The sequence below is a fragment of the Electrophorus electricus genome, chromosome 18 (genome assembly GCF_041902795.1).
Source record: "Electrophorus electricus isolate QZ-2024a chromosome 18, ASM4190279v1, whole genome shotgun sequence".
Classification (NCBI taxonomy): domain Eukaryota; kingdom Metazoa; phylum Chordata; class Actinopteri; order Gymnotiformes; family Gymnotidae; genus Electrophorus; species Electrophorus electricus.
Genome location: NC_137514.1, coordinates 6,310,001 through 6,327,500, shown reverse-complemented (window position 1 = coordinate 6,327,500; position 17,500 = coordinate 6,310,001). Strand labels below are relative to the sequence as shown.

At 44.9% G+C, this 17,500-nt stretch overlaps 3 protein-coding genes across 9 annotated transcripts in view; 2 read left to right on the top strand and 1 right to left on the bottom strand.

The window, feature by feature from the left end:
* The first annotated feature begins 8,209 nt into the window (after positions 1–8,209).
* Positions 8,210–9,960, top strand: junba (JunB proto-oncogene, AP-1 transcription factor subunit a). 2 transcript variants are annotated; one of them, XM_027014246.3, is made up of 2 exons: positions 8,210–8,368; positions 8,653–9,960. In XM_027014246.3, exon 2 carries the CDS (start codon positions 8,691–8,693, stop codon positions 9,567–9,569), a length of 879 nt encoding a protein of 292 aa, XP_026870047.2. In that variant the 5' UTR covers positions 8,210–8,368; positions 8,653–8,690; the 3' UTR covers positions 9,570–9,960. The 2 variants fall into 2 exon arrangements, with proteins under 2 accessions (XP_026870047.2, XP_026870046.2); XM_027014245.3 differs by having other exon boundaries at positions 8,211–9,960.
* A 1,244-nt stretch (positions 9,961–11,204) lies between these two features.
* Positions 11,205–16,514, bottom strand: LOC113579633 (peroxiredoxin-1). Of its 2 annotated transcripts, none has more exons than XM_081701581.1 (6): positions 16,384–16,514; positions 14,091–14,208; positions 13,542–13,695; positions 13,299–13,421; positions 11,730–11,860; positions 11,205–11,626 (listed from the first exon to the last, which is right to left on the bottom strand). In XM_081701581.1, the coding sequence occupies exons 2-6, from the start codon at positions 14,191–14,193 to the stop codon at positions 11,544–11,546; spliced, it is 594 nt and encodes a 197-aa protein (XP_081557707.1). In that variant the 5' UTR covers positions 14,194–14,208; positions 16,384–16,514; the 3' UTR covers positions 11,205–11,543. The 2 variants fall into 2 exon arrangements, with proteins under 2 accessions (XP_081557707.1, XP_035390643.1); XM_035534750.2 differs by lacking the exon at positions 16,384–16,514 and adding an exon at positions 15,673–15,797.
* rnaseh2a (ribonuclease H2, subunit A) overlaps positions 15,706–17,500 on the top strand; it is a 4,118-nt gene continuing 2,323 nt past the window's right edge. The window contains exons 1-4 of one of the 5 annotated variants that reach the window (XM_035534748.2): positions 15,706–15,846; positions 16,394–16,530; positions 16,659–16,730; positions 16,880–17,006. In XM_035534748.2, the coding sequence (XP_035390641.1) occupies positions 16,404–16,530; positions 16,659–16,730; positions 16,880–17,006 (326 nt within the window). In that variant the 5' untranslated portion in view covers positions 15,706–15,846; positions 16,394–16,403. The other 4 variants (XM_035534746.2, XM_035534747.2, XM_035534745.2 and 1 more) reach the window with 4 other exon arrangements.

The window sequence follows — 17,500 nt, the reverse complement described above, 5'->3', positions numbered from 1 at the left end:
CCACCCTGCTCTAAACACGTTACTTTGTTTGATGCACTGAATGGCCAAATCTAGTGCCCTCTTAATAACAGTAGTCAAGTTGCACATAGAAGTACACAAGTTACTCTACAAACCTGAAATGTTCTAACCACACTTGCCTACAGCTTTTCTCTCTCGCTCTCTCTCTCTTTTTTTGGGAAAAGGTTTCCAGTTGTGCCTGGATGACGGAAGCGTGCTCCATGTTCCATTCGCTAATGAAACAGTTAGTGAGGTCAGTGCCACATGCAGCATCACATGGGCTGCCTATGGAATTTTCTCCTTAGACATCAACTCATAAACAAATATTGTTTGCTGTGTAAAAAGTCCCTATCTTCAGAAGAGTAACAAAATAAAAGGCCCTACATCCAGTGCGCATTCATGAGGTTGACGAAATAAAAGTCCCTGCACCACCGCACCTCCTTGTCTGAGCAGCACAGAGGGCAAAGACTCATCTGAAGACCAGTTCATAAACCCTGAACACAGCTCACACCACCAGAACACAGCTAACACCACCCAAACACAGCTCACACAGCTCACACCACCAGAACACAACTCACACCACCTAACACAGCTCACACCACCAGAACACAACTCACACCAACTAACACAGCTCACACCACCAGAACACAGCTAACACCACCTAACACAGCTCACACCACCAGAACACAGCTAACACCAAAAGAACACAGCTCACACAGCTCACACCACCTGAACACAGCTCACACCACCTAAACATGAGCAGGTGAAGCTCTGCACAGCAAATGATGTCTGCTCCACACTTCTGAAAGACTTGTTAATTAGCTAATGACCTGCATTGGGATTATTATTGCGTGTACACATAAACACACACACACACACACACACACACACACACACATGCACTAACTGATGCAGTGGAGGGGAACTCCAGGACCATGGCTGGGAAACAGTGACCTCAATGAGAAATTAGTCTAGTAGCTGATTAGGCTTTTAAAAAGTTTTCTGAGACTTCTTTGAATCGGGACACTGTTCATACAAGGTGACGGCCTTTTTGTTTTCATTGGCCACAGTGGGGATTTTTTCATTCTTTGGTATGTGTAAAAATGTATCTGTGTAACCTGATAGTGTTGCAATTGGGTTGCAACAGGGCATTTCTCATGGGGTTTTGTGGCCAGAGGAGTTTCTGAAGAACTCCAGAGCACCAGGCACTGAGTGTGTGTGAGGATCTGTTTTGTTTGGGTTTGTTTGGTTGAGTGGGTGAGTTGGCTTTTACTCACCCTCATAACGCACATGCACGTGCACACGCGCACACACACACACACACACACACACACACACACACACACACACACACAGACCATCATGCTTTCTGAAGTATATGAAATCACTGCTTGTGGCCTTAGCATAACCCCAGTCATTCCACAATAGGGAAGCTTTTTGGTGTTTGTAAAGATGAGTGACCTTTGTCCTTTTAAGTGGACAGCAAAAACATGTTTTTTTTTCCTATCCCACATATAAATACACACATTCACATTCATCCACTGTACATTTTACCAAGTGTTGGTTTCGATATTCTAAGCTTTTATATTTCCTGTTGCCAACAAGTACGATTCCACAGATGGAGTAGAGGGGTTAGAATTTGCCGGTAACCTTTTTTTGGCATGTATCCCTGGCATTCTCAGGATCCAAGTCAGTAAACCACAGTGTTGGGGATTTACCTCTGATAAGCTCTGCAAAAGCACTGCAATTCTCTGACCTCACTGCTGGACTATTTATCTTAAACTCATTTTTCTTTATGGATCATTTGTGGGAGAGGTTTTATTAGGAACCGAGTAAATCAGCTGGAGCTACTGGAAAAGTGCCTCCCTCTGCAAAATGCTGACAGTGAAAATACAGCCCCTTGTTCACACTTTGATAAATATCATCGATTTCCCACGAAACCTTTCATCAACCTGTACAGCTCTGCGCTGAGGCAGGCAAGCTCGAACTCTAGATGTGGGGAGGTTTCCAGAACTAGAGTGAGTTCAGTTACAGGGGAAGGAATTCACTAGTACTTCTGCATTCAGCATTTAGAATAACCATCAGGCTTAAATTCAAGGACGAGACACCTAAACTAAAAGACATCAGACCCTTTGCCAAAACAAATAAATAAATAAAAACAAGAGGAAAAACATGGTTCTTTTCACTAGCACTGAAAAGAGACACAGTCCGACAGACTTGGCCTTACTCACATTTCTAAAGCATTATCCTTCCGTTTGTGTGTGTGTGTGTGTGTGTGTGTGTGTGTGTCTGTGTGACCTCAGGGAGGAACCAGAGCAGAGTGTGATCTCATTCTTCCTGGCCACATCAACATGCCTCGTGCTAAAGGTCTCGTAGTGACCACAGCCCCAACTCAGCCAGCATCGTACTGACTACACCCCCAACTCATCCCGCATCGTAGTGACCACACCCCTAACTCAGCCCACATCGTAGTGACCACACCCCCAACTCAAGCTGCATCATAGTGAACACACCCCCAACTCATCCCGCATCGTAGTGACCACACCCCTAACTCAGCCCACATCGTAGTGATCCCACTCCCAACTCAGCCTGCATCGTAGTGACCACACCCCCAACTCAGCCTGCATCGTTGTGACCACACCCCCAACTCAGCCCGCATCGTAGTGACCACACCCCCAACTCAGCCTGCATCGTTGTGACCACACCCCCAACTCAGCCCGCATCGTAGTGACCACACCCCCAACTCAGCCTGCATCGTTGTGACCACACCCCCAACTCAGCCCGCATCGTTGTGACCACACCCCCAACTCAGCCTGCATAGTTGTGACCACACCCCCAACTCAGCCCGCATCGTAGTGACCACACCCCCAACTCAGCCTGCATCGTTGTGACCACACCCCCAACTCAGCCCGCATTGTAGTGACTACACCCCCAACTCATACCGCACCCCAACAGCTTGCTTTTAACAACATGCCTGTGCACTGAACTCCAAAACCACCCGCCACCCAGCAGAGATTAGCCACGCCTTCATTAGCGAGATTAGCCTTAAGCAACCTACTTACCCAAGGCATGGAGGGATTACAAGGCCCTGGCCTGCACAGATAAGAAGGGAGCAGCAGAATTTGTTAGTGTGTGTGTGTGTGTGTGTGTGTGTGTGTGTGTGTGTGTGTGTGTGTGTGTGTGTGTGTGTGTGTGTGTTTGTGTGCACACGCATGCGCATGTATACATATGTATTTAAGAGATTTTTAACCATCACTTAGGAAGGTTAAATGGCTGCTCTGGTTGCTATGGCAGAGAGCTGCTCTTTGGTCCAGTGGTCAGTGCTCACGTTTACCTCCTGTCAGCCCTGGGCTTGCCCCTGGGGCAGGTGGCTGCCTTCGGCCTTTGTTACAGACAGCAGCTGTCTGTTAGCACTAAAAACCCTTTTATCAAGTACCTTACAGATACTGGTCTAGAATTAGGTGCTGTAACAATTAATGTAACTGGGATATGATTACTGATTACTGGGATATGAGGCAGAAACTGATTCCAGACCTGCAAACACGTTAATAAATGTGGGCCTGCAGCCTCTTCTCTGGCTGACTGAGCAGCTCCTTATGGTGTCTAGTTCTCGTGTGTCTTCACTGTAGCATGTTGCTGGCATAAGACTGATGGTGCAGTTGCTCTCTGTGCCAGTGGGCTATGAGAGCATCTCAACCACCTGATCCAGGGCACCTCCAGGGTTCTCACGGCCCACTGAGCCAGGCCACGCAAGATGGCTCGGGATGGCATGGCATGCCAGCCAGTCTGTTTGGCTGCGATGGCCAGGGTCAAGAGCTCAGCTTGCAGTATGCTAGGAGCAAGTGGAGGAATCTGTGTGTGTGTGTGTGTGTGTGTGTGTGTGTGTGTGTGTGTGTGTGTGGCTGTCAGAATCACTGTGTGTGCCACTGTGCTCTTGGCACAACTGTGCTTTTGTCCTTCACTGTCTTAAGTCTCTTGCTCTGCAAAAAGTGATGACTCCAGATAGAGTCAGAGGTCATTCTTTGTTTGTTGTTTTTACCTTAAAATAAACAAATCCTATATTAATGCATTTTAATATAAATTTGAAAACTATTTCCGGGCAGTAAATGTCTGCGGTAGGTTGTGTGTTTCCTGGCCGTTTGAGGCCGTCACCGTTGTGGCGTCACTTAAGACACTCCGCACTTCTCACTCTCCCCACTGCTGACTGTGTAAGGTGTGTCTGCGTGACAGCAGGTTCCGATTCCGAGAGTGGAACTGGCCGGTTCTGGTTCTCTCTCACTCTTCTGTATGTCAGTAAAGATCAGTTCCTTTTTTCCTCTCTCTCCCCCTCTCAGTTCGGAATAAACTCAGCGCCGGTCGCCGTGATTGTGAAACGTCTCATTTGCTTTCGCCGCCTCCTTGAACTGCATATTTCAGCATGATTCCCATTGTTTTTATTCTCTCCTTTACTATTTCTTTATTTATTATGCACTCATTCACTTACTCACGCACTCACTCACTCATTCACTCGCTCACTCACTCACTCACTCATTCACTCGTTCACTCACTCACGCACTCATTCACTCGCTCATTCACTCATGCACTCATTCACTCTGACATGCTAATGCTTTGGTGAACTGGTTTAATTGTTTGCCTTCTGGTCTTTCTTCGCCATCGGCATAACGATACACACGCACACACACCCACACACACACACATAAACACAGGTCTTTTTTTTTTTGCCCAATGCCATACCTTCCTTAAGGCCCTAAAACATTACTTGTCATTTCAAATTAACCTTCAGCTTAGAGTAAATAATGGCATCTCTATGAAGGTGTGTGCATGTGTGTGCATACATGTGTGTGCATACTAGACCACTGTGTGCTGCAAAAAAAAAACAAGATTAAAAAGGCCTCTGTGAGCATTAATACTTGAACTTTGTAAAAGACTAGCGTGATTAAAAGAAAAGGGGATGTGCATATTTACTGCTATTGTAACACCTTTACAGACCGTCCTCAAAAGGCTTATCACTCTCACCTACCAGGTAATCGCATGAAGTGCCATGTAATTGCCTTTGATGTGGACACGCTGCTATGGAAACCAGAGACAGCATAAGTCAAACAAGTGGGAGGGGCAAAGGTTTTGGACCCACCCCTGCACGACCTGGACATTACACAGTACACGGTGGCGAACACTCGTGCTCTTCTGACCTTTCGGCTCACGGCGAACTGCTGATCCCAGATCAGCTATTTTGCTCCTCTTGTAACTGTTCAGGTGATGGCTCTAATAGAGGCACTATGAGCAGAGACTCTATAGATATAGATTGAAAAAAAAGACAAAAAAAATTCTCTGTATGTCGTGTATACGCTATTGTTGTACACAGTTCGTACCTGGGACCGTATATATTGTGTAACGGTATGGGTAATTAAAAAAAATTAAGAACCTGGATTGGCTGTTGATAAAGTGTGCCCTTCCATCCAGGAGACTGTAAGGGACTGTCAGCTTGGATCACTTCCGGTAAGAAGTGCACCTACTCTCAGTGGTACAAAGTGCGCTCAAAGGGCGTGAGTGCAGAGTCCAGCTGACAGCAGCAGCCTGCAGACAGAGGCAATGCCGACAAAGGTTAGAGGTCACCTGTAGGCTCGGACCTCTACCCAGACCTGACCTAGAGCGTCTTCGAGGAGCAGAGTTACTGGGAAGGAAAGTGTTCAGACTGAAAGCATGCGACCATGTGTCCATGAAAATAGACAAAAGACAGATCTAGAGGCTAAAGGAAAAAAAATTATCTAAAAAGATGGATTAAGTGTCTGTTCTCAGTAATTTGTCTGCAGATTACCAAGCTATTTATAGTCCCTGAGTCGGCACGACGATCAGAGGAAGTAGGTTTCCTGTGAAGCTATTTTGATTTTGAGATATCAAAAAAGTGACACAGAAGCCACTGTTTTCTCAAACGCCACCACCACACTCTTACAGTTGGTCTGGTTTTCTCTCTGTCTCTCTCTCTTGTTTTTTAACTTTCACTATGACTCTCCCATTCATGAAGTGTCATGGGGTTTATGGCACTACATCAATATTTAAAAGAAGAAGAAAAAAAAAGAACAGCAACATGACTCATCAATGAGGTAGACTAAACAATATAGTACCCACTTACATAAATCAGCCTTAGCAAACACAGCGAGGGGGGTCTTCTCTTAGGTGGACTTTAAAAAAAAACAAACAAAAAAAACATTTAACATCTGATGCCCTTGTTTATATTTCACCTTCATTATCTTAACGGCCTTGTGCACTTGCAAGAGAGAGTAAACTGCTAAGGAAACCTCCACACCAGCAGGCCAGGAGAGACCCGGCAGCTGTGCAGTTTACTGTTTCAACACGTCTGGGATTCAGTTCCCACAGGGCCTGATAATTAGCCGAGCTGGATTGGTTGGGTTAGAGCAGGGCTAGTGTGCAGGGAATTGACAGGCTGCATATGTAATAGCTTAATATGTAATAACTTAATAAGGAATAGTAATGTGTAATTGTGTTTTACTGTACTGTGTTTTACTGTAATTGTGTTACACTGTGCTATGTTGTTCTGTGCTAAAGTGTGACTGTGCTAAAGCTTTACTCAGACCATTATATTACGTGTTATACCATGTACATTAACTAGATCTCAACAGAATGTTGGCAGTCCTGAGTGTTCTTCTGATACATTTGAAGAAGAAGGTGGAGTTTGTAGATTTAGGTCAAATGCATGATTCCACAAAAGATAGGGGCCACAGGAATTAGCGTGGGTGTTGTAGAAGGTTACTTGGACTCCGAGTCCCTCCCTGCCCTGAGCTGAAGGCGGGACCGCACTGTGGTCACCATGTATGTCCATCAGTCTTTGTGATTAGATTAGTCAGAGGACAAAGTCAGAGATGTTGTGTCTTAGATATTTACAGTATGCCCTGGCCTTCCAACACTCATAACCAGCCTTCTCCTGGGAAATTTAGCGTGGTCTAACTATCAGTGTAATCCTTGACCACGTCACTGCAATTCCAAAATTTTATATATATATATATATATATATATATATATATATATATATATATATATATATATATATATATATGACATTCACTAAAATGTAGCATGTGTCATATATTATATATATTGCGCGACTGATTTTTCTGACGGTAGCAGGCACCTGAGGATATAGGTGAGAGGTTGCTCACTGTACATGAATGGCGCAACGTGGGCGTGTGTCCTGGCGCTGCGCCTGCTGTGTAGTGATTCAGTTCATATTAACTTATTCGATAGACAGTGATGTCTTTCTCTCCTCACAACCACTGTTCGGTCAGGGTCCCGCGATCCCTCTCCGCCGACTCCCAGTTGCTGTTTGTTTCAGGGATTTTATGTTAAAATCATTGAAGAGCCGAAGAATCCTAAAGGCGCAGAAGAACAAGCATATTAAATTATCTATTCGAACATGTTTGCACTTAAACTGAACACTGCCTGACATATTTCTGTAGCTATAAAATACCTCATTTGAATCCGTGTCTACCAGGCACGCAGCCCTCGTCCGCCAAATCCCAAACCACTCCTCCTCCCTACCTTACCTGGGCTGTGCATCCTGGAAGGCGGCCGAGATGAGCCAAGTTTTCCGGTATTTTTTTTTATTTTTATTTTTTACAGAGCAGTGCTGTCCATAAAATGTCCGATGATTACCGAAATAAAGTGAATCCCTTTTTAAATTGTCTGTAATCAGTGACGGCGATGGCGATTCGCATTTCTGGAATAAAATATTTTCTCTTTTCTCTTTTAAAACTCGCTCTTTAAAAATTCTAATGGATAACCGGTCCCTGGTTGAACTAACCGGGTTGTTGGTGTGGCTGTGCGTAGGCTGTGCTTAACTCTGCTGTTTTATTGGGTCGCAGTGGGCTGAACCCCGTCATCTTCTGTTTTACCTCACCAACACCATATTTATTGTATATTTTCACCGAGCCGTGTTGTTGTTTTTGTCTCTCTACACATGGGAAACTTTGATTTAAAAAAAAAATAATGCCTGTTTAACTGTTGCGGCCGGTGCGCGTCCTGGCTGTGGAAACACGAATGGTAGGTTTAGTGTTTTTATTTTCACGGTTCCTGGCAACGACGTCATCTCCCCGTCTGACATGCGTGCCACCGCGCGGCCAATTGCTCGCCGGCATGCTGAGGGCTTTCTCGAGCGCTCGCTGGCGAATATAAAAGCCGTTCCGAGGCGCGCACGGTGCAGATAATCGCGTGATAGACCCACCGACAGTACGGCGCCGTTTCTGCTGGTACGGACTGGTTTTTTAAATGAATAAGTGTTTTGGAAGGAAGGACAGTTTGGAGAAATACTGGACACCTCTTTGAAACATCTGTCAAGGGAAAGGCATCTGTCGACTTGGTACAGTAAAACCAAAAAAGTTGTTCAACTGTTTTTGGAAGTTTATTTCTCATTCACTTCTCTGGGCTTCCGTTAACATTACGGAACACGCGAGATGTTTGGACTGTAGCATAGACAGTATTAGCACTGAAGACTTTTTCAGCCGAGAGGCAAGATTGTGCGCTATAACTGTTTTTCTAGCTTTAAGACCACCTGATAGATTAGTGTGTCAATTCATATGTCAACAAAAATGGAGCAACCGTTTTATCATGACGACTCGTTTCTTTCTGCTTATGGCAATCCAGACGCTGCCCTGCACGACTACAAGCTTCTAAAGCAGAACATGAGCGTTGGCTTCGCCGAACCTTACCGGAATCTCAAGTGCCTCCGCTCGGAAAGCGACTTCTACTCTGGCGCCAGCGGAGACCTCAGCTCGCTGAAACTCGCCTCTCCGGAGCTAGAGAGACTCATCGTTCAGAGCGCTAACGGCGTGATCACTACACCGACCCCGGGCCAGTACCTGTACAGTCGAGCGATTACTGAAGAACAAGAAGGTTTCGCTGACGGGTTTGTTAAAGCACTCGACGAGCTGCACAAGATGAACCAGATGCCCCCGCCGAATGTGTCCATAGGAGCCGGTGGCGTGTCGTCTTGCTCGGTGGCGCCTTCGGTCTATGGCTCCGCTCTGCAGCCAGAGACCCCCGTCTACACCACACTCAACAGCTGTAACCCCAACACTACCCTCCCGCCTGCAGCCAATTACCCGACCGCCACAATCAGCTATCTGCCTCACCATCACCAGTATCAGCACCACCCGAGCACGACGCACCCGCCTCATCACTTCCAGCACTCGTTGTCTGGAGCCGGGCTGCATCCGCAACGACTTACGACGATGAAAGAGGAGCCGCAGATCGTTCCAGACCTGCAAAGCAGCGACGGCTCTCCACCAATGTCGCCCATCGACCTCGAGGACCAGGAGCGTATCAAGGCGGAGCGAAAGCGGCTGCGCAACCGGCTGGCGGCGACCAAGTGCCGGCGGCGAAAGCTGGAGCGCATATCGCGCCTGGAAGACAAAGTGAAAATCCTCAAGTCAGATAACGCCGGACTGTCCAGCACCGCTTCGATTCTCAGAGAGCAAGTTGCCCAACTCAAGCAAAAAGTAATGACACACGTAAACCGGGGATGTCAGCTGATGCTGACACCGAAGATAGAGTCGTATTAAACGGACAAAAACACGGACTCGAGACACTGGCTTAAAGGGGGAAACACTGGATGAGAATACTTTCTAATGCAGATAATACTGCAGCACTGAGTAGACTGTAAGAGGTGGTGTATTTGGTGTTTTCTTGTAGAAAACTACACTGTTACTGTCTTGTTTTCTGAAGCATTTCCTTTTAAAATCTTTGTTCATATGGTACTTTCAAGTGAAATGCTCACGAAAGCAACTCTAAGGGACTCTAAGAAGACGTACGTTATAAAAAACTTAGTGCGCGTGATATCCTATGAATACATTCCAATAAATTATTGTTGTTTACGTCTGGTTGATCCGGACAATGTAACTGTGTTTTGTTTGTTTGTTTTTTGTATTTAAGTAAAGACCTTAAAATATACAACGTGTATGCGTTCTCAATGCTGATAAAAACTGGACCTAGCCTAAAATTAACTCATTTCAAACAGGTAAAATCACTGTATTGAATGTTCCCTCTTCACCAGCTTGTCACTTTCACGTAGGTAGTATTACGTAGAGCACGTACGCACGTTGAATCTGTTTGCGATAGACGTAGAGTCCAAATATGGGCAATTTTGTACCCGTACGTCATTGAGGGTAGAGTTGCCGGGAACCCCCACCCACGCTGCCGGATTTAGGAGGTAGCGAAGTAGGCGCTTTAAGTCTGACGTTCGTATGAATGAGGTGCGTGTGAATGGGTGAAAATTTAGAAACTCGGGAACTTCCCCGCTCACAGCCAACTCTTAAGTTCCCAAAACAGTTTCAGCAAAAAGAAAACTAGAGATAAAAATAAGAGCACAGAGATTTTCCAGGAACTTTGCATAAAATTAAAGCTAGCGTAAGCACAAATAAGATCAAAGCGATAAGAAACAGACTGCTTCATTAGGTGCCGCCGAAGAAATTTCTTAATGCCTCTGGACAACGCTGAACATATTCACAGTCACTCTTACTCATATGATTTACTTGTTTAATTTACAGTCTTCTCGTTGTTTTACCACCCGAGTCTGATGATCTAATCAGGCTACTCTTAACAATTTGGGTATACGTATTCAGGTATTTTGGCAGTACCACACGTCCTTAGCTCCACGCCACACACGGTGCTGTCAGGACAAAACAATTTTTGTATAAATGTCATCACTGCAATGACTCCTAGATTTACATTTCTGATTGCAGATAGGGGAAAAGTCAGCTGATTTAAGGTCATTTAGTGTTTCTCATTTGGGTCTCACATAGGCCGAGTGAAAAGGTCTTGAAATGTCATTATGCTTACGTGGCTAATAAAGCCATGACTCTTCCAGCGTGGCATTAATATCAGGTCCAGACAAACAGAACTGGTCAGGCATCTGTTTCGATCCCGCCCTTAGAACAGCAGCACCACAAAACGTTGGGTAGCTACTTATTTTCAAACAAGAGACGTTTCTCAAAATACACAAGATTATTCGTCGGTCTGTGTTTCACTCGAACATGATCACTAGACAATTTCACAAGACTCCAGCGAGGCTCCAAGTTTAAATGACCTACTCCGGCCACCTTTCATCTAAAATGTATGAAAGACTGCCATCTCGTGGTCAAAGTGCACATTACATTAAAAGTTACACAACCCACACACAGAAAATAAGTAAACGGTGGTTGGTTTTGTTTTTGATTTGTTTTTTTTGTTTTTTTTAAATCAACACCATCTTTATTTCACAATTTCCAAAAATTTTAAACACCATCAGCTGTTAGACATCAATTGTGAACAGGTACAAAATACATGAACGTTTTCAACAGAAAAGCAGGTGAAAGACTACAGAAATTTCAGTGCATGGGACCCTCAGCTTATCAAATAGCATAGTCAGATGAACTGAAGATGGAAATCTTCACACAAGTGGGGAAAAAAGGCCAGGGCACTCTAACGAGAACTCAGACCGCCTGCAAGTGCTTCATTCCTCCTGGACCGTAGTCTATGGGGCACACGCGGTGAACGCCTTACTGCTTGGAGAAAAACGCCTTGCTCTTCTCAACATCAGGAATAATAGTGTCACTTCCAGGCTTCCATCCAGCAGGGCAGACTGGGGGGGGGGACAGTTTCCTAATTAAGTTCTTCCCTTTGCTGTAAGCCAACAAGAAAATTAGTGAGAGTTCAAGTGAGAGTGGTGGGCAGGGCCAACTCACCTTCCCCATGCTTGTCAGTGTGCTGGAAGGCCTGGACCAGGCGCAGGGTCTCGTCCACGGAGCGGCCCACGGGCAGATCGTTGATGGTGATCTGCCTCAGAATGCCTTTATTGTCGATCACAAACAGTCCTCTGCAGCAAAACACAGGAGCACATGAGGGCTGTATACTGCATACATCAGTAGGTCAGTGTGCTTCAACAGTGTACGGTTCTCTTTATATATAAAAAAAAAAAAAAAAAAAAAAAAAAAGTGCAGAATATTAATAGAGTACCAAGCAAGGATTATGACCAAAAGAGCTCGAACACACATCAGTTCGTAGGCTTTGAATAAACTATTTTTATATAGAGTAGCGTGGGCTGCTCTACACTTAGATCTTCTGACCATTAGCGGGGCGATCCACCGTAAGAAGATCTGCATGCTGGACGGATAAAGATCCACCATAGATGCTGGTCACATGCCCCATGGTGCACTTACTACAATAGCAATGCAACACGCCAATTGCTTGTGAATGAATATTGAATTCAGCAACAGACAGGGAGGAACATCAACATTCAATGCAAGCAGAAACAATGGTGGACTTGGAAGCAAATAAAATTAAACTGTCATAAACTAAGCCAGAGCCAACACAGGAGCAGTGTTTTCTGGATGGAGAGTCCTAGTGAAGGAAAAGGTCTTCAGAGTGATTCTGAAGCTGCTTCTTCTCCAAGCTAAAAGGTCAGTATAGGTCAAGCCTGACCTGAAAGCGTAAAAGAACTTTCTAACCAGAAAGCTAATGAGAAACTGCTACAGAATCAAAGTTTAGCAAAGACAAAACAGCCTGAGCTCAGATAAACATGACCATTACAGAGCTAGCTCAGCTCACTAAATGCACCATCTTCGTGAAGGCTGTGACCTTCGCATCATAAGGCTTTTGATGTGGAGATTTGGAGATTTTCCCACTCTAGTCCTGGGTTATCAGGGAAAAGCAGCTCTGGGCCAACATATAGAAGTCTTATCATTTACTTCTTGAAATGCAGCTGTCAGTTTTATCACTGTCAATGTGCACTAAATCACAGGAACTGTATGACTAATGGCAGAGCACACACTGAGTAGGAGCCTAAAGAATCCAGCTTCACCAAAGTGGAACATTAATTGAAGTAAAAAAAAAAATTGTTCAGCAATGTCAGTGTGTTTGGTATAATTAACCATCGTGTGGTAACGTAAACAATATTGCCTAAACTTCACACCACTGGGGGCAGTAAAGAGGCATGGGTACACCTGAACTGATGCGTCGGTACAGAGTGCAAAGAACACAGATATTGGATAAGGCACAAGAAATAAATAATTTTTTTAAAACAGCCTTTGAAGAAAATCTTATTGCTCTTTCAAGCCTTTATTGGTGTCAACCATAAATAACTGGAAAAAAGCTGAACTCCCAGACATGTTAGAGACACAGATCTCAGGAGTGCATTTTTTTTAGTTTGTGACCAACAATGTGTTAGGACCATCAAATTTAATTTTGGGTTTTTGCCCTTTTTTGCTGAGGAGGACGCATGCATCAGAGGTTAGCAGTGTGACTGCAGTACACACCTGTAAGCGATGCCCTCATCCTCCTTCAGCACACCGTAGTCGCGGGAGATGGAATGGGTCAGGTCGGCCAGCAGCGGAATGTTCATGGAGCCCAGGCCACCTTGCTTCCTCGGGGTGTTGATCCTACCAAGAGAGGTGATGTCACAATGAGCAAAACGAGCATTCCACTCTGCTGGCCAATCAGCAGTGAGGTACAGGTGGGTGACACTCCCTGCAGGCGCGTGCTGCATCAGTGGTCCTCACCAGGCCAAGTGGCTGAAGTGAGAGTCCGTGGAGACAGCAATGACCTCACAGCCGATCTTGCGGAACTCGGCAGCACGCTCACTGAAGGCGATGATCTCGGTGGGGCACACGAAGGTGAAGTCCAGAGGATAGAAGAACATCACCAAGTACTTCCCTAGAAAGAGAAAGGTGAGGAAATGCAATGTAGCACACATCAATGCCCAACAGCTCACCTGTCAGACAGTCAAGAGTCTAGTGCACTCGTACACAGATATTTAGGTTTTACATTTAACATTCAGCAGACGCCCTTATCCAGAGTGACTTACATTTATCAGCATGTGTGTTCAAGCAAACACGAGCTTGTTGATGGCACCTTGCTCTACCTACACTACAATGTGAGTTGCAACAGTACCAATATTAGATAGGACACCCAATATGGGCAGACAAACTAGTTCAGTTTAAGCACATTGCTCTGAGGAGCTATTCACTAACCTTTTTACTTATTTGTTTAACCAGTTTCCACACTCAAGGCTACTGTAACTTAGGTTCCGAGTCTCCATTTGACCGTACCTCTGTAGTCAGAAAGAAGTACATCTTTAAACTGGCCATCCACTACCGCCGTAGTCTTGAATTGGGGAGCTGGATGTCCGATCTTGGCGTTTCCGGAAGACATTGTAAGGGCTGGTTGCTGTTGGTGACAGGAGAAGTCACATGACAGTATTCAGAAATGGTCTCAGTGGCATATTTCCAGCTCAGTCCTCAGGGACCCTCTAAATGTCACCCAACACAATGGTACCAGATATGCAGTGGTGTTGATTGCTGGGTTCAGAGGTTCTCTAGGATGTGACCGAACAAAAGCACAAGTCATCTGAGGGAAACACTGCACCACTGCACTAAAGTAGGGCAGACCAACTCTAGACCTGCAGGGCCAGGGACCGTTTAGTGTGTTCCTTGCTGCAAGACTTAATAACTAGCTTGTGGTTTTAATGATATGCATTACAACACTGAGAAATCTTAACATGATCTGGGCTCCATACTGAGCTCTCCCATTACATAACAATGACCTCTCACTGTTTATATCATTGTGTGCGCCCCTTTCTAAAAATATCAACCTGTGACCTTCATTACTTTATACTAGTCCACTGTTAAGTCTCCTGGCTTTAATATCTTAGACTTTCTTGGTATATTATTCATTATTCGAAGGCCACAGTTCAGTTAGCCAACATCATAGCTGTAGTTATTAGAAGGACAGGACCACACATGCAAGTCATATGTTCGCTTGTTGGGGCTTTGAGGCATTCGAGCAAGACAGATGACGTTTTATTAACAACTTAATGCATCCAAATTTATAATTCCCTTAAAAGGTTTTAAAATCAAGAAACGGACACACTCGTGTTGTACTAGCTTGCTATCTAGAGAGTGCGAATCCACCGTTGTCGACTTGGAAATGATATACGACCCCGTAGACATTTGATACCAACTGGCACAATGACAAAGCAAAATTTCTGGAGAACATTTTGCTGATTGTGCAGAAACATGATAGTTAGATAAGCTAACTGGGCATGTCAACGAACTACCAACGTTAGCTGTGCACTTCGCTCAAGAGATAGCGGCTAAACAGGCGGGACGTGAAGGCCGTGAGTCAGCAAGTCGCACAATCCGAGCGATACAAAAACAAGACCATTATTAAAATCGCATTTGACATTCACAAAAGGTATAAAAAATATATATAGCTAGGATGGCTAACTAAAACCAACTGCTGCTTTTTTTTTTTTATTGCGTAGCTATCGTTGTGTTTGGACATTGTCTTTGGCTTGGCACATCCCTACGATAACGCCTCACTCAACAGCACGTCTTAAAGTGCACAAAGAGCCATTATACAGCCTACAGCACAGCCAGAGCAGCTACATGCAAATCTTAACCAATTCCCAACATCTCACTGAAATAAATGCAAGCTGACAGTGCGTATAAGGATAAAGTGACACTCCATACAGACAACGCCAAAGTAGCAACCGCCTGCAAAAGAAACACGAACCCACGGTTCTATGATTTTGTGAGACACAACCACATTTACACGGCAACCCTAACTAACATGCCAGTGATATATTAAATATTCGGCGTTTGACGTTAAGCAGATGTCGCGAATACTTACATTTATCGCTCTGCAAAACCAAAAACGACTCGAGACACGAGGAGCTCACTGCCTTCCACGCGCGTGAAGCAGCCAAGAAAAAGGCTCTGCGGAGGGGGCGGGGCGCAGAGCGGCTCTTCTTCTCACTGTAGAGTGAGCTCGACAAAATCAGCAACAACAAACAGACCTCAGCAGGTTCGAAGTTTTTATTTATATATATATATACGCTTTGTTTTAATACAAGGAGCAATTTACGTATGAAATTACGTAAAAACTGCACGGATTTGGAATACATGCCACGTGACAATCTCGCGCCAATTCGAGAGTTGCAACATCCGGAGGATTCAGCTACTGCGCTGGTCAGGTCGTCTTCATTTATGCACTGCATCTGCTACTAAATACTTTATTTGAAGGTTGCATATATAATTTATCCTAAGCAGTCTGCAGTACAACGGAAAATTAATGAGTCAGTATAAATCCATGGAGAGTTTCGTGTTCGTAAAGAATGGTGCTCGTATTGTTATAATGAAACTAACGTGTTGTTTTGTGTAGCTAGCTAGCTAGCTTAGCTTAGCTGTCTACAGTTTGTGTGTCCTGGCGGTTTTAATAAAACGTGGTGAAATCCACTTTCAGAGATTTTCAAGGCTTTGTGTTTTGCTGTTTAATTAACAACCATGAATCTGTTTGTCAAAGCAGCTGTCAAATGTCATAAAACAGCCATTTGTTTCTTACCTTAAAATAGCGAGCTAACTATGGACTTAAGTGCGTTTGAAGCAGACAATTCCGTCAGTTGCCGCCTGACCTCCCCTGTACCCGACGCCTGTAGGACCGAAGACTGCTGTCTGGGAATCGACGAGGCCGGCCGGGGTCCTGTGCTAGGTGAGTGCACGGTAGCCAGGCAACGGTAACCTCGCGACGTTACTTCGGTTATGGTCTGTAACCCGTCCCTCCGCACGTGGAGGCTGTTTATGCCGCGCGCTGATTTCGCCGTGTTCTTCGTCCTTCAGGGCCTATGGTGTATGGAATATGTTTCTGTCCTGTGTCCAAGAAGGAGGAACTTAAGAACCTAAACGTGGCAGGTCAGCCAGACAACCAGTTTTTGTTCTGTAGTGTACAATGCATGAGTGCATTATACTTGGTGTCAAATGTGTGTATGCGACCGTAGTTGATTGTTGTATGTGTATCCATGACACAGTATTTTGTAGTGCTCTACTGGTCTTGTGTTTAGACTCAAAGACACTGACGGAGGCTGAAAGGGAGAATCTGTTTCTGAAGCTGGATAAGGCAAAAAGCTTCGTGGGCTGGGCCCTTCAGGTCCTTTCTCCCAATACCATCTCCACCAACATGTTACAGAGGTAACATACTCACACATACACACCCCTGAATACCATCTCCACCAACATGTTACAAAGGTACACATAACCTCTCCCCCAACATGTTACAAAGGTACACATAACCTCTCCACCAACATGTTACAGAGGTACACATAACCTCTCCACCAACATGTTACAGAGGTACACATAACCTCTCCACCAACATGTTACAGAGGTACACATAACCTCTCCCCCAACATGTTACAGAGGTACACATAACCTCTCCCCCAACATGTTACAGAGGTACACATAACCTCTCCCCCAACATGTTACAGAGGTACACATAACCTCTCCCCCAACATGTTACAGAGGTACACATAACCTCTCCCCAACATGTTACAAAGGTAACATACTCACACATACACACCCCTGAATACCATCTCCACCAACATGTTAGAGAAGTAACATACTCACACATACACACCCCTGAATACCATCTCCACTAGTATGTCATTGGGATACAAATGTAAATTATA